General features: G+C 39.0%; 1 protein-coding gene across 2 annotated transcripts in view; it reads right to left on the bottom strand.

The window, feature by feature from the left end:
* abcc9 (ATP-binding cassette, sub-family C (CFTR/MRP), member 9) overlaps nucleotides 1-14,939 on the bottom strand; it is a 29,020-nt gene extending 14,081 nt beyond the window's left edge. For both annotated transcript variants that reach the window (XM_079582954.1, XM_079582955.1), the window contains exons 1-15: nucleotides 14,810-14,939; nucleotides 14,561-14,727; nucleotides 14,372-14,473; nucleotides 14,112-14,252; nucleotides 13,864-14,049; nucleotides 12,793-12,954; nucleotides 11,517-11,672; nucleotides 11,293-11,427; nucleotides 11,041-11,203; nucleotides 10,915-10,955; nucleotides 10,389-10,531; nucleotides 10,179-10,287; nucleotides 8,074-8,181; nucleotides 7,016-7,088; nucleotides 6,363-6,468 (exon numbers count right to left, since the gene is read on the bottom strand). In XM_079582954.1, coding sequence (XP_079439080.1) covers nucleotides 6,363-6,468; nucleotides 7,016-7,088; nucleotides 8,074-8,181; nucleotides 10,179-10,287; nucleotides 10,389-10,531; nucleotides 10,915-10,955; nucleotides 11,041-11,203; nucleotides 11,293-11,427; nucleotides 11,517-11,672; nucleotides 12,793-12,954; nucleotides 13,864-14,049; nucleotides 14,112-14,252; nucleotides 14,372-14,473; nucleotides 14,561-14,727; nucleotides 14,810-14,900 — 1,883 coding nt within the window. In that variant the 5' untranslated portion in view covers nucleotides 14,901-14,939. The remainder of the gene's footprint in view (nucleotides 1-6,362; nucleotides 6,469-7,015; nucleotides 7,089-8,073; nucleotides 8,182-10,178; nucleotides 10,288-10,388; nucleotides 10,532-10,914; nucleotides 10,956-11,040; nucleotides 11,204-11,292; nucleotides 11,428-11,516; nucleotides 11,673-12,792; nucleotides 12,955-13,863; nucleotides 14,050-14,111; nucleotides 14,253-14,371; nucleotides 14,474-14,560; nucleotides 14,728-14,809) is intronic.
* Between the last annotated feature and the right edge of the window lie 236 nt (nucleotides 14,940-15,175).

Here is a 15,175-nt window from a genome sequence, read left to right as displayed (position 1 = left end):
CAGTATGGAAAAACGGTGGCCTAGTCCTTTAACATGAGCCAACCAGCCAAACACTGGTTGAGTTTAATAATACTTGGATCTGATTCTGTTAACAATAAAATAATACGGTGCATGTACAGTATTCTCAGTCCCTGAATACATGAAAAATAATTACCTAAAATAATTTATTCCAATGCTTTTTCTACTTCTCCAATCATATGTGTAATATATATTTTTGTACTATACTAAGCTCCTTTAAATATTAATGCTGGCTCCCAGTATCTTTTACAATTGATTTAAAAATGTAGCTTAATAAATCTCTCACCAGCCTTGCCCCTCCTTATCTGTCAGACCTTCTGACCATCCGTAACTCTAACAGGGAGCTGAGGTCCACAAGTCCCAAGAGCCAAGAGCCAAGTACAAACACTGGGGTGATAAGGTCTTTTCAGTCATGCACCATCACTGACACTTTAAAACCTATTGATTCAGACTGGCTTTTAATACTCAGTAATGTGGTTACATTTGATCTTATTATTTTATTTTATTTCATTTTATTGTTGTTTAATATTTTATTGTTGTTTCTAATTTTATTGTTGTTTACATAATTGTTTTTATTCCCATTTTGTCTGTTTTTTACTGTAAAGCACTTTGGTCACCTTGAGTGTAAAGGAATTCATAAATACATGTTGACTCGATTGATTGATTGATTGATTGATTGATTGATTGATTGATTGATTGATTGATTGATTGATTGATTGATTGATTGATTGATTGATTGATTGATTGATTGATTGAATGGTCGATTGGTCGATTGGTCGATTGGTCGATTGGTTGATTGGTTGATTGATTGGTTGGTTGCCAGAGGACTGAGCTTTAGGATTCCGACACATGGTTATTTCACAAATAGAATAACACTTCAGGCCAGCAGTTAGTGGACATTTTGCTGAATAATCCAAACTGCATGTCAAAAATATAATGGAGAGACTTTCAGCTCAAAACCACACATTTCATTTTGGGCACTGAGACGGACTGATGAATGATGCGTGGATGAAAGTACCGGAAGATTGTAATTTTCTTGAACACAGTCACATAATGTGTACAGACACAGTGCAGTTACAGATGGTGTGAATTAACATTGCACATGCTGATGTCAACTTAGGGATACAATCATTTGTCAACAACGTACTTTCTTCCAAAGGAGATGAAAATGAATATGGAAAACAAATGTGAATACAGTAGGTGAACGTAACATGAGAGGTCACGGGGGTCACTTCATCAAAAAGGAACCAGGATACTAGGAAACCTATACCTCCTGAAGTCTTCATTTGGCTCCTCTGTCCCTGACCAACTGTCAAAGTCATGCCAGCAGGTTAGAAAGTGCTCACATATCAACATTGCTTTAATATTCAATAAAAATCAGGCTGTTACAAAACAATAACAGCAGGATGGAAACAGTTATAAAATAATAATAAAAAAAAACTTAGGGCAGCACAATTGTAATAGATGCAATTTGATGCATTTTGTGAATGCTGAAAAACGAAGAAGGCGTTAAAGGAACAGGCCACCGTTTTTCCATGCTGAGATATGTTCTTACCTGAGCTTAGACTAGTTGATGCGTACCTGTCTGGTCTTCAGTCATGCAAAAAGACCGAAGATGTTGTTAGCATTTAGCCATAGGAGCACTTCAACATCTGAGCAGTAAAGTGAAGGTAGTACTGTGTGGACGTCGAAGTGCTCCTAAGGTGTTACAATATAGTGCCCCTTTTTAGCTGCTTAGAAAATTGACATGTTTAATTTTGTGTAACTAGACTTGGATCGTGTAACTACTCACATAACTGTATTTAAATAGGGAAAACATGGAAGAGCTTGGTCGCTTCTAACTTCACCCCCGTTTGGCCCCATAAAGGAGAGGAGGTGAGGCTAAATGCTAACAACATTTGGTCTTTTTGCACAAGCACAAAGACCAGACAGGTACGCATCAACTCGTCTAAGCTCAGTTAAGAACATACTATCTCAGTATGGAAAAACGGTGGCCTGTTTCTTTAAGAACAAACTTGTGTTGTGAATGAGGCCCATTGATCATTCATCAATTCTTATTTAATGAGATTATGAATAGGAGGTGAAACAAAGGCAATATCCTCAATGAAATAACCAATGAGGATATGACCCTTGTTTCACCTCCACCACATGTAATTCTTCTCTCCAATGTTGAAGCAGTACTAAGTAATTTGTTTACCTTAATAAATCCTTTCCGTAGTCTCTCTGGGGGTAATGCATGTGTTGATTGAGGGGTCTTTCGTCTACCCCTGGTGTCTCTGGCCAGAAAACCACAATTGCAACTTCGCTGCCACCGGGTAGGAGCCACCAATACACAGATAGAATCGGAAGCTAACGGGCAAAGCTAACTGCGGGCTAGCGCCACTTAAACAGTATTTACAGCCAAGTTTGAGGGGAAAAAATATCTCCATTGTGTAATAGGATGTACAATATCCCTCTTTGTCATTTCTGTCAGCCTAGTATTTACTCTCACGGACAATTAATGAGTAAGAAACACAACATGCTTCGACAACTGCAGTAGCGCGTATGGCCTCTAGGGGCATGAGTTACTTAGTACTGCTTTAAAGCATAACAAAAAAAGACAAAGGGATAGAGGGATACTGTACACTGCGTTCCAAATTATTATGCAAATGACATTTTTCTAAGATTTTCTAAATTGTCAACTCAAATGAGAGTCAGCATAATTTTTAAGTCTTTAACTGGTAGAGGATCATTTAAATGTGGTGGAAAAAATTTCCTAGTGGTCACAGTATTTTTTTCAAAAATAAATATAGTAAAAACCTCCAAATCCACTGTTCCAAATTATTATGCAACTCATCATTTCAATACATTTTAAAGCTTGTAATTAACTGAAAATGGTCATTTGCTGTATTCGCAGCATTAGGAGGTCATACTTACTGAAACCAAAAGTTATTTCAATCAAAAAAATATTAACAGGTCAAGTTATATTTTACCATAGGAGCCCTTGTGTGATAGCAGCTTCAAAATTCTTAAATCCATTAAACTCGTGAGTTTTTGGACAGTTTCTGCTTGGATTTCTTTGCAGGATGTCAGAATAGCCTCCCAGAGCTGCTGTTTGGATGAAAACTGCCTCCCACCCTCATATAACTTTTTTTTGTTGAGGCTCCAAATGTTCTCAACAGGGTTGAGGTCAGGAAAGGAGGGGGTCCACATCATGAGTTTCTCTCCTTTTATGCCTATAGTAGCCAGTGATGGAGAGGTATTCTTTGCAGTATGACATGGTGCGTTGTCAGGCATGAGGAGGATTTTTTTAGGGAAAGCACGGCTCTTCTTTTTGTAGCATAGAAGACAGTGGTCAGTCAGAAACTCCACATATTTTTCAAAGGTCATTTTCACACCTTCAGGGAGCCTAAAAGGGCCTAAAGGGGTCGACCAGCTCTCCCACCATGATTCTGGCCCAAAGCATGACTCCGCCCCCTCCTTACTGACGTCACAGCCTTGTTGGGACATTGTGGTCATTCACCAAACATCCACTACTCCATTGATTTGACCATCCAGGGCTACACGGTACTTATCAGTGAACACGACTGTTTGAAAATGAGTCCTCATGTATTTCTGAGCCACTGCAGCCGTTTCTGTTCATCAGCATTTAATTAACAGTTTAGGGGAGGCCGGATAGAAGGTTTATGCACAACTGCAGCCTCTGGAGGGTCCTACACCTTGATGTTTGGGGGACTCCAGAGGCACCAGCAGCTTCAAATACCTGTAGGCTGCTTTGTAGCATCTGTTCTCATAATCTGATGTGTTTGTCTGGCAGAAACCGTCCATATTGTGCCTTTATCGGCACAAAACGGAGTGTGCTCTGAATCATCCACAAATCTCTTATCAGTATGATGATTACATTTAATCTTTCATGAAATATCGAAGGTTTTCATACCTAGACCAAGGCATTCAACTATTTCACGCTTTTCATCAGCAGAAAGTCCCTTTTTCTTTACCATATTGCTTGAAAATGATGATCTGCATAATAAAGTGGAACACCCTTTTTCAGTAGTTTTTCCCTTAACTGGGCTTAACCTGAAAACTAATCATCCCAGGTCTCTGAGATTTATGTCAGTGATTCATAGAGCCCCGAGACACAATACCATCCATGAGTTTCATTATTATTGCTTTTTTTTTTACCTTTTTGACACAAAAATCCAATTTGCATAATAATTTGGAACGCAGTGTATATTGTACAACCCAATTACACAATGGACATATTTGTTGTCACTCAAACTTGGCTGTGAATGCTGCTAAAGTGGCGCTAGTCACAGTTAGCTTTACCCGTTAGCCTGCTAGCTTCTTCTTCGAGATTGCATTAGTGTGTACTGGGGCTACGGGTCGGAGAATTGAAAGTTACAAGCATGGTTTTCTGGCCAGAGACACCAAGGTTGAAAGATGAAAAGATAAAAGACCCCCCAATCATCCCACCAACACTTGTATTACCCCCAGAGGGCCTACGAAAAGGATTTATTAAGGTAAACAAGTTACTTAATACTGCTTTAATGCTCCTGGACAAGTTTGAAACGTGCCTCATGGACTAAAAATATTGCCCTCAAAACAGAGATCACAAATTCAATTGCAACGCTCAGAAATATCAGGGTTTTTTTTTTATTGTGCAACCCTAAAACACACACATAAATAAGCAAAACAAATATGCTTCATGCCAAATATGTGTAAGAAACTTTAAGAATATGTTGCTCGGATGTTTAAATGCTCAACGTGTTTTGCTTTTCGTCACGCAGGAGATAAAAACAACAACACACATTCTAAAATGCATAAATTAAAAGATCTGCATGCCCAAACATTCTCTGGTCATTCTCAATTCTACCATTGCCCGCCGTCAGGTTGACCTAAATTTTTATACGCCTCGTTTGGGTGTAGATAACAACATTTCTAAACGTGTGTCCACATATACATTTGTCATTTAAATTTGCTTGACAATATTGTACTCTTCAGCAATGATGTTAAATGTAAAATGCTTAAGCCAAAATGAATGCTGACTAAAGGCGAACCAAGAGGTGATACCTGATGTTCCCATCGGCACTGGCTTCACAATTAGGCAGCCTGATATAAGTAAGAAGGCAGAGGGTGAAGAGGAGAAACACTCACACATGCACGCACAATTGTCAAAGAGACCATTACATAAAAAACAAATGCAATTCATCAGCAGAACAGTACGTCGGATGTAAATCTATTGCCATCATTTATATATGCAAGGTTAGTCTTAGATCATTTGTAATAATAAATAAATATGAAATACTTTTACTGAACAGTTTAACAAATGTGCAAAACATACTATGTAAACGCTGGTGGGCAAATATTCACTCAATATTCCTCTAAGCACCTTTAAGCAGTCTGCATTAAATATATTGGATGCATCCCAGTAAAAACACAGAAACACAATATTATTCTACACAGGGAAAAAAATCTTGCAAGATCTCAAACTCAATTTTGACTTGGCTTGTGTGAACTGTATCAAAAGGCAGATATGTACATTTACCGATAAATCTGCCTTCCTACTCTCATCTACGGCCATGATCTCAGGGACAAGAGTGCAAGGACAAGATATCAGACAATAGTGGTCAAAAGGAGTTTCCTGCACTTCTACATCGAGAGGAGCCAGCTGAGAAGTAGCAGGCAACCATTCATGATACCTCCTTGACCCCTCCCAGGTTTGTGCTTAGAGCAGGTGAGTTTAAACCTTTTTCATTGGGGGCCAAAGATTGGTGGTCAGTGCAGCGAAACATTCAGACGAGTATGTTTAAACCGAGCCCCACACCTTTATTTTGGCTTGGAACCTGTAGAAGGCACTATCTCTGGAGATGTGTGCCAATTCAAGGAGCCTGAGGGCCACCAAAGGGCCACATTTGGCCCCCGGGCCGTACCTTGGGCAACCCTGGCTTAGAGCATGTCCCATCGTGAGAAGGCCTCAGTGAAGACCTGGGAAACCTGGTCTGGGAAACTCTCTGGATTTCCACAAAGGGACCAGAGTAAGTGTGTGGAGAGAGGAGTCTGTCAACAAAGCTGTCTCCAGGGCCCGATCAGGGATAAGCGGTAGGAAATGTATGAATATTTAAGTCCACAATCCTGATACTGCGGATAAAAGCTGATGCAGGAAGATGCACACATTTAACTGTACCCAAGAGATAAACAAACAAGCAGTTTCTGAATGTACCTGTAAGCCTGTTAGTTAATAACACAATGTCAAAGGCAAGACAATGAAACGTCACTGCTACATTAACAATAATCAAAGTCACTGGCTTCCAGAAAACCACACAAGCAAATTCATTCATTCAATTCAAGCATTCATAATCACTTACTTGCTCCAGTAAACTTTCCCCTCCATGGACTGCATCTCTCCCAGCATTGCCAGTAACAGGGAGGACTTTCCACAACCCACCTGGCCAACAATCATTGTCAGCTGACCTAGAAGAGGAAAAAGGTTTAAACTAAGTGTGCATGCACCGTCTCACCTACTGTATGTCCACGAACACACCAACAGTTGTCAGAAAAACTATATTTGTGTAGTCGACTCAAGATACCAGGCAAGTCACTTCCCACGGGAAGATGATATATTACACCCTCAGAGTATGTCCAGCTTAGCTTCATGCTTATTCTGGACTTTCCCTAATGCTTAGTTTAGTCCTTTCAGACCTAACAAAATTCACTATTGATATAGGGCTGTTTAAATGATAAATGAATGTTTAATTTTAACACTTTGTTTTAGAGATTAATATCTTTTGACTAAACAACACTGCTCTATTTCAGACATTTATAATTTATAATCAGTCTGGTGTCTCTAATCAGGGTGGGAACGTTACAGATATTGTGAAAACTTCAATGAGCCATACAAGCGAGAGGCTAACAGCTGAGTGCTCTTAAAATAGCAACACTGAGCCACACTGATTTAGATATATGACGCTGTTTCTTTCAAATAAAGTCCCTCTAACTATCAAAATGTTCAGTTTAGTACCTGTAGGGATACTGATGTTAATGTCCGACAGCGTGGACAAGTTACTTCCCCAAGTAAAGCATCCATTGATCACCTGAAACAACAAAGAAATAAATAGAAAATATGGATTTACACACCTCACATTAACCTATTTCTATAGTACACAAAGATTGTTCAGGTTTTATACTGAGTTAAGCAGAAAAAAACTCAAAAATCCATGTCTTTGTTTCAGTTACAATTTCTTATTGTTGTCTCCTTTCATAAAGATGCTTTTCTTTTCTTTATAGATTTTCACATCAGTCAATCAATAATGTCTTTTGTTACATCATAAAACAAACACCAGAGAGTCAAACTCAACAATGGTTTTACACCAAGTATTCACAAAAGTCGAATTAAATGGAATAATGAAAAAAAAAGACAAAGCACATATAAACTAAAAACAACACTAAAAAACAATAATGTGGTTCAAAAAACAAACATTATATGTTTTAAGATTTTGTTTAAAGACGACAACACTTAGTTCCTCTGGAAGACTATCGAATGCTTGGTGACCTTTGACACTGCTTCCTGCAGGGGTTTAGTTTACATGACTCCCATCTGTTCCATTATTTGTTTACTTTATGCTTTTTTGTGTGTTTGTGTATAAAGTCTCCCCTCCTTCTCTTCCTGATCCTCAATGTCAACGTAAAGATGTGATTTATGGAAAAAGAATGAGCGTTTTAACACCATTATAACAACTGTTTCTCCCAGACTAATTACACAGTGAGGAAGCTCCGCTCCTCTGGGATGGGGCAGGAAGAAGGCACTAGCAGCGAGGGCTGAGAACATGTTCAACACCAAAGGAAATTCTCATGTGAACCCAACAAACTTCCTGTGATGAGAGCGGGTGGACGGACACGCCACATGTGAAAAACGACATGTGAAGACCTCCAGTTAAGTCTAGTGGAACCATATTTGGGCATGCACCAATTAATACGTCAGCATAAAAATAAATTAACACAGTTTGTTGCTGATTGTTTGACAAATGAATATGGGAGATGTATTGATAATATCTGATGAGACTAAACGTGGGCACTGACCTTCACTGCCACATCCTCAGTCTCTGTGGGTCTCATCGGCCGCCTGGTCGGCTGCTCGTAGTTGTCCATCTGGTAACGCATTGGCTGCTTCCTGTTGATAGCCTTGGTCTTGGAGAAAACGAGAAAGATATACACTTTTTAAAGACTTACAGAGTAACTTGTTGTACTATGCCCAGAATCTTTATTGTTATTTGAATCAATCAATCAATAGGACACCTCACATTAAAGCGATATTTCAGGATTTTTGACATAGGACCTCATTTCCAAGTTATCCAGAGTGTTGTTGATTTCTGGAGATTTTTATTATTTTTTTTTAATTCATGCAGTTCTTTTATTTGAAGAGTATGTCTACGGTATTAGCTAGCCTGCATTAAAAACAGTCTGACCCGCTCCACAGAGCACCTGAGGCAAATCACTTATAACGCCAGACTAACCATGTAAATGTCTGTGTCCATAGAATAATTTTAAAGGAATAGGCCACCGTTTTTACATACTGAGATATGTTCTTAGCTAACCTTAGCCGAGTTAATATATACCGGTCTGGTCTTTGTCCGTGTGCTCTGCCACGCAAACGGAGCACATACGCAGCCTCTCCCACATGTCATAAAGCTCCAAAAAAGCTCACGATAGTAGCTACCAAGCTCTTCCACGTGTTCCCTATTTAAATAAAGTTACGTGAAGTGTTTTCAAGCGAAGTATATTTACACAGAAATGTAACATGTCGATTTTATAAGCAGATAAAAAGGGGTACCATATTGTGAGGCGTAATGATACGAGGAGCACAACGTCCGCGCAGTAACTCCTAAAGGTTATTGACGGAAGTGAGCGGGGGGAAGTCTTTAGGAGTTACTGCAAGAAAATAGTCCCTCAAAATGCGATCATTCATGTGATGCAAGGTCAGTTATATTCCAAAAATGATTCTATCGACATTTATATCATTAGTCTGGCGTCATAAGTGATTTGCCTCAAGTGCACTGTGGAGTGTGTCAGACTGTTTTTAATGCAGGCTACTAGTTACCATAGACATGCGCTAGCCTAACACTAGCTTAGCGCCACGAAACTCTTCAAATATAAGGACTGCATTAATAAAATTAATAAAAAATCTCCAGAAATCAATAACACTCTGGATAACTAGGAAATGAGGCCCTATGTCAAAAATCCTGAAATATCCCTTTAATGTCATTTTAAGGGGAGACACTACAAGCAAAACTCATTTTTTTTTTTTCAGTTTTCAGGTTTTCAGGTCAAATAATATACCTAATCATGTTTAAATATTACACTGAATCAATGTTTCTCCATAAATTTTTATAGGAAATCGTAATTTATTTCAGTAGCTCATATAGACTTCAATTATTGTTCAATTCAAGGTTGGAAAATTTGAACAATATATTGAAGACCTTTTCAGAGGGATTTTTTAATATCTAATTCCTATCATGAGTTTTGAAAGTCAAAAAAATGGGCGAAATTTATATATTTTTTTACATATTTTTTCATTAAAAAAACAGTTTTAAAACTTATTTTAAAACTTAACAAGATATTTAAAATCCCCTCTGAAAAAGTCTTTGTAACTAATCATCAACAAAATAAAGCCATAAATTTGAATCTAGATATTGTGATTCAGATTTCATCAACGAAAAGATGAGAAATTTTGGGCATCTTTAGGCATAAAACGCCTTATTTTTTATATGAAAACATAAAATGACAGAAAACTTGCAATATATCTTTTTCTCAGATTTATGTCAGTAATCTACAGCAAAAGTTTCAATTTGCTATCTTTAAATGTAATCATTTTCCCTATTCACCTGCAGTGTCTCTTTATCATTTACAAAACCTGCTAACCCTGTGGTTTTGAGATGTTTGTCTGGATTGCATGGGATGATTGCATTAGCTTATCGCTCTTCCTTCAAATGAAAAATTCTTCTGAAGATAATTAAAATGTGTTCTGTGACCTGAATCTAATATCAACTGCATTACATTACATTATTACGCATTACTTAAAATTGCAGTTAATTTTTTTTGTGCAACCCTAGGACAAGCAAAGGAAGATGTAGCTGTAAGAAGTTTGTAATGCACTAAATCAACAGTGTAAAATCAATTTTAATTACCGTCCCCAAGTGTTTTTTACTAGCCTCAAAAGGAAAAGGCATGTCTCCATTTCTCCAGCTGTCATCTCCGATTTCATCACTCTGGAGAAACTCACCCAGCTTCTGCACACTGAAGGAACAATATGTCAGAAAGTACCCACCAATACAATCGATTACAAAAGGATTGCAGTTGCTACTAACAATATATGTACTGTCTGTAAAACTCCCTACCTGATCAAAGCCTTCACAGCAAATCGGACCACAGTAGAAAGCAGGAACAATGGGTTGACCAGGATGTGAAACAATGCCAAAGCTGCAAAGGCTTCAGAGGGGCTTGGTCCATTGTCATTGATAAGATGGTGCATTACAAAAGTCTACAAGTGATACACAACATCAATGGAATATTAATGATAAAATAATAATGCATTAGTTTTATATAGCGCTTTCCTGGACACTCAAAGACGCTTTATTCATTCACTCCATACTCGGTGGTGGTAAGCAACTATTGTAGCCACAACTGCCTTAGGGTAGACTGACGGAAGTGAGGCAACCAGTTTGCGACACTGGCCCCTCTGACCACCACCAACCACTCACTCACTACATTCACCCCAGGCTTCCTGGTGTTACCGAATGGTCTCCCATCCAAGCACCGACCAGGCCCTTCCTGCTTAGCTTCCGAGAGCTGACGGGATGGGGCAGAGCAAAGGCCCGATACTCAATGATACAAAAAAGGATTGGATGCAAGTTACTGTCTTACCACAAGAACAGCAGCAATGGGAATCGCAGCATTCATAAAAACTGTAAAGGAAAACAACATTTGCATTAGAAGTGTGTTTTTTTCCTTATTTCTCTAAGTTAATCAACAAACTGTATTAAAACTTACTCGACAAAGATGTGTAAAAGGCAAATGTCTTTAAGCTAGTAAGTTCTTTTCCTCTGGTGCCTTCCACACTGTCACAGAAAGTGTCCTCCCAGGCATAAAGCTTTAGTAGTTTTATCCCCTTTAAGATCTCTGAGGTCTGTTTCAAACGATCTGTAGAGTGTTCCTGTGTTAAAAATATATACAGTCTATTAATGTCCAAAATATGATAAAATGATAGTATAATGTATTTGCATTTTCATAATGTTGTCTTACTAGAGTACTTTTCTGGGTGTCTGCCAGTTTTGTTGCTATAAGGTACTGCACAGGAGCCAAAAGAACTATGACTGATGCACCAACCAAAGCACTTGGACCCAATAAATAGTACAGGAGGATAACACCCATCACTATCTGCAAAGAACAGACATAATGAAACATTGACCTAATTGTATAATATCATGTAAAGAAAGCAGTTAATGGAGGGCGTTTCGGTCTGCTACCTGCACAGGCATTGCCCACAGGTTGGGACAGAGGAACAGGAACCACATCAGCTGGTTGGTTTCTATGGCGACCAAGTTGTTGATTTGACCCAGTGTGACCTCCCCCATCGACATGTTGGAGGTCGATAAACGGAGGATTTTGTTGTAAATCATTGCCTTGACAATAAAATAAAGAAAACAGTTCAGGCAAAATGAGATACAGTTTGCCTGCTGTATCTTTCTGAGATCTGTATTCTGCACACTTCAACACTGAACTAGAGAACTTGTCTTTGTCCCCTCATGGCGGGGGGGCTGACATGGCTGTGATACCAACCCCTAGTGGCTAGAGGCAACTCAAGAAGATTCAATAATATAGAAACTACTGAGCAAATATAATATGTTTAACCACGCTGAATGAGCTTTGATGGACTGGTCCTGGAGATCTGAGAAGGCTTGTTGCTGCTGGGGCGGGGTTTCTCTCCTTTTTGTCATTTTTTGGAATGTGCTCTGTCGGAGGAGACTAGGCAGCCATCATGGATTCTCTCTCGAAAGGAGTAATTAATGTAAACGGACAAGAGTGACAAATGACAATCTAGAAATATTAAGTCTATGCCCTCTATGTGTGGGAATATTGCGGGATCGGGCGGGATTTGAACCGTCTTAAGCAGGAGCAGGCGGTCAGACCGAAACACGACAGGTCCCGCCTCCGACACACATGCATCTAAGACACACGTAGACACGAGCACAGCCTTTTAGCGAAAGGCCCACGGACACTGCTCCAGGTCGGTAAAGAACCACTCTGACTGCCTCTTACTGTCTGGCCTGGATCGCTGTGTTAAATACCTGTCAAAACCTCACTCAGTCCGTGTGATGCGCTCTGGTAAAAGCAATCATGAATAGCAATGACCTTCAGAATATGTGTTTAAAAACTCAGGACTTGTCGGGACCCGCGGGAATCCCTCGGGCGGTCAGGGGAAGAGAGTCCCGCGGGCGAGAGCGCGTGCAGGACTCTATACTGATCAACTTCTCAATGGGACCTTTATGGGCACTATTATTATTATTATTATTATTATTATTATTATTATTATTATTATTATTATTATTATTATTATTATTATTATTATTATTATTATTATTATTATTATTATTATTATTATTATTATTATTATTATTATTATTATTATTATTATTATTATTATTATTATTATTATTATTATTATTACCAACTATTTTAACTAATTTGTGTAGTACATACAAAATCAGAGATGAAAAAAGCTTTTTCAAAGGCAACACTTACCAAAAGAGCTCCTCTGAGATTGATGCCAGTTTCTATAGTGACATAGTATGATGCCTGAAGAAAAGTCCTCTGTAAAATTAAAGCCAGGAACAGAAGAACAGCGAGGACTGAAGAGTTCTGCAGCAGATCAGTGGAGGACATGAAGTGCACGCCAAAATATGTCTGCAACAGAATGAAAAATGCATCATGTCAGAGCTGCTGAATTCATTATTGACAATAAATGTTTTCAGATATCTCTTCATCTAATTCAGACACAAATGTACGACTGCACTTGGACTGAATTGAACGAGTTAACGAGTGTTAGATGAGTGAGGAATTTTCCATGTCACTCAGAAATGCTGCCTGGTTTTTCTCTCCATCTCAGCAGCCCATCATACCCACATAACACACTGGCAATGATATGTCAATTGCTACTTAACAACACCTAGCCAAATTAGCCACATTACATACTGCTATTACCATCAGTGACACTGAAAACAAACTGCAAACACTACTATTCTGGATATGTCAAGGTCTTTGTTTGTATCTCAACAATGAAAAGGGCATCTGTTAAATGCCAGGCAGGTTTCCTTTAGCCACACAAATTTGTAGTAATAACCGTGTGTACTGCTCCATATGAGAGCCTGTACATTTTCACACTACACTGGATTAATCAGCAAAAGACATGACAGACAAGTATATTTTACGGGAAAATACAAATTCAGTTCAGACATTACCTTCAATGAAAACGCCTCATGTGTTTATGTCCAGTTGCTACAACAGTAACTTCAAATAACGATTTAATTAATCATATCAGATGTAGTTTTGTTGTTGCACATTTCGTCAAGATGAAGACCCACACCTCAGTTACATCATACAGAGAGAAAGCCATTTGTCTTTGACGGGACCACCCAGAATCTCAGGCCAAAATCATTATTTATAAGAGGCGCATACAAATGATTAGCTGTAACATTATTCCCACCAGCTCAGTTTATGTGCGACTCCTCCAATGACATTTAAACTAACCTGCTCCACACAGTCATTTCAGATTCTTTTTACTGGCACACAGCAGGACACATAAACGTTACTCACATCGTTGGAAACAACTGTTTTGTTTTCACTCTCCAGGTGATTTACAATGCCAGATATACAGAGTGGTCCAGCAAATCCGAGCAGGTCAGCGAGATAGCGGAAGGTGCTGCTGAGGAGGATGGGCCGGCCAAACGCTCGGTACATGGACCGCCAGATAGATGGAGCACGATCTGGGTCTTCAGGAGTCTGTGTGAAAGTAAAGAGTGTACTTAAAGTAAAACAAAAACTTCATGCTGTTTCTTCATTACCCTTTGGTCCTCATATGCATCTTTAAGGCGTAAGTAATTGGTAAGTGCTCTCATTGCAATAGGCAGCTTGCCAATCTTCTTCAGCTCTATGGGTCTCTTATGTGCTCCCATGATGAGAGGATTCATCCACCAATAGGTTGCCTATGGAAATTAAACACATTTCATCAACTGTACATTTAAGAAAGAGACACATTATTGAAGCTAAATTACAGATTCCAGCTATGCCCTGTCATAGCAGTAACAAATGTACTCTTGTTCACCTTTGAGAGCAAATTGACAAATGGCTGCAGGAAGCGAACACCCAAATCCTGTAGATCTTCGGGTGGCTTCACCTTCTGAGGATTGGCAAAGAATACATATTTCTACAAACAGAGGGGAAGGGTTTTAGAAACTGAGTTTTGCAGCAGTGTTAAGTTTTCAGATGACAAAATGCAGCTGCTGAAACATACTCTAATTCGGATGACATTGACCTCCACTGCCATCAAGAGTCCATACAAGATCACTAGCAGAGCGGTGATACAGAATCTCAGATGTTGTAGCCCAACACCAAACTCTGCAAACTTCCATAACTTGATGGACTTTGTGATGAAGGCCAACACCCAGTAGATGAATAAGACTGCCAACAGACAAAAAACACCATTCACTTCTGGTGACGCTGTTCTTCATTATGAGAGGTTATACCTGTTCTTAAATATTACCAAGCAGGAGCTTAGGAAAGTTGGAAGTCTCTATGTTATGGTAATAAACCACAGATGTTGTGGCAGCAATAAAACCCATAAAGGCCGGCATGAAGAGATGAAGGTGGTTGGTCCTACAAAAACAGTCATGAAATATTCCTCAGAGCATATTTGTTGTGTTTCCTTGAAAAACATTTGTTACATACTTGTTGGAGACTATACCCTCTGCAAACTCGCAAACGTGGACAAAGAGCAAAGAGAAGGTGAGGATCCACCTCATGTTGTGTCCAGGGAAATGAAGCCATGTGTTATGATGGATCTGGACCTTCGAGCTCTGGCTGCCCCAACCTACACAGTACAGAGCAGATACCGCAGATTACATTTTTT

This window comes from Gobius niger, assembly GCF_951799975.1.
Source record: "Gobius niger genome assembly, chromosome: 2".
NCBI classification, from domain to species: Eukaryota; Metazoa; Chordata; class Actinopteri; order Gobiiformes; family Gobiidae; genus Gobius; species Gobius niger.
The sequence above is the reverse complement of the archived record's forward strand: the minus strand, read 5'-3'. Positions and strand labels throughout refer to the sequence as shown.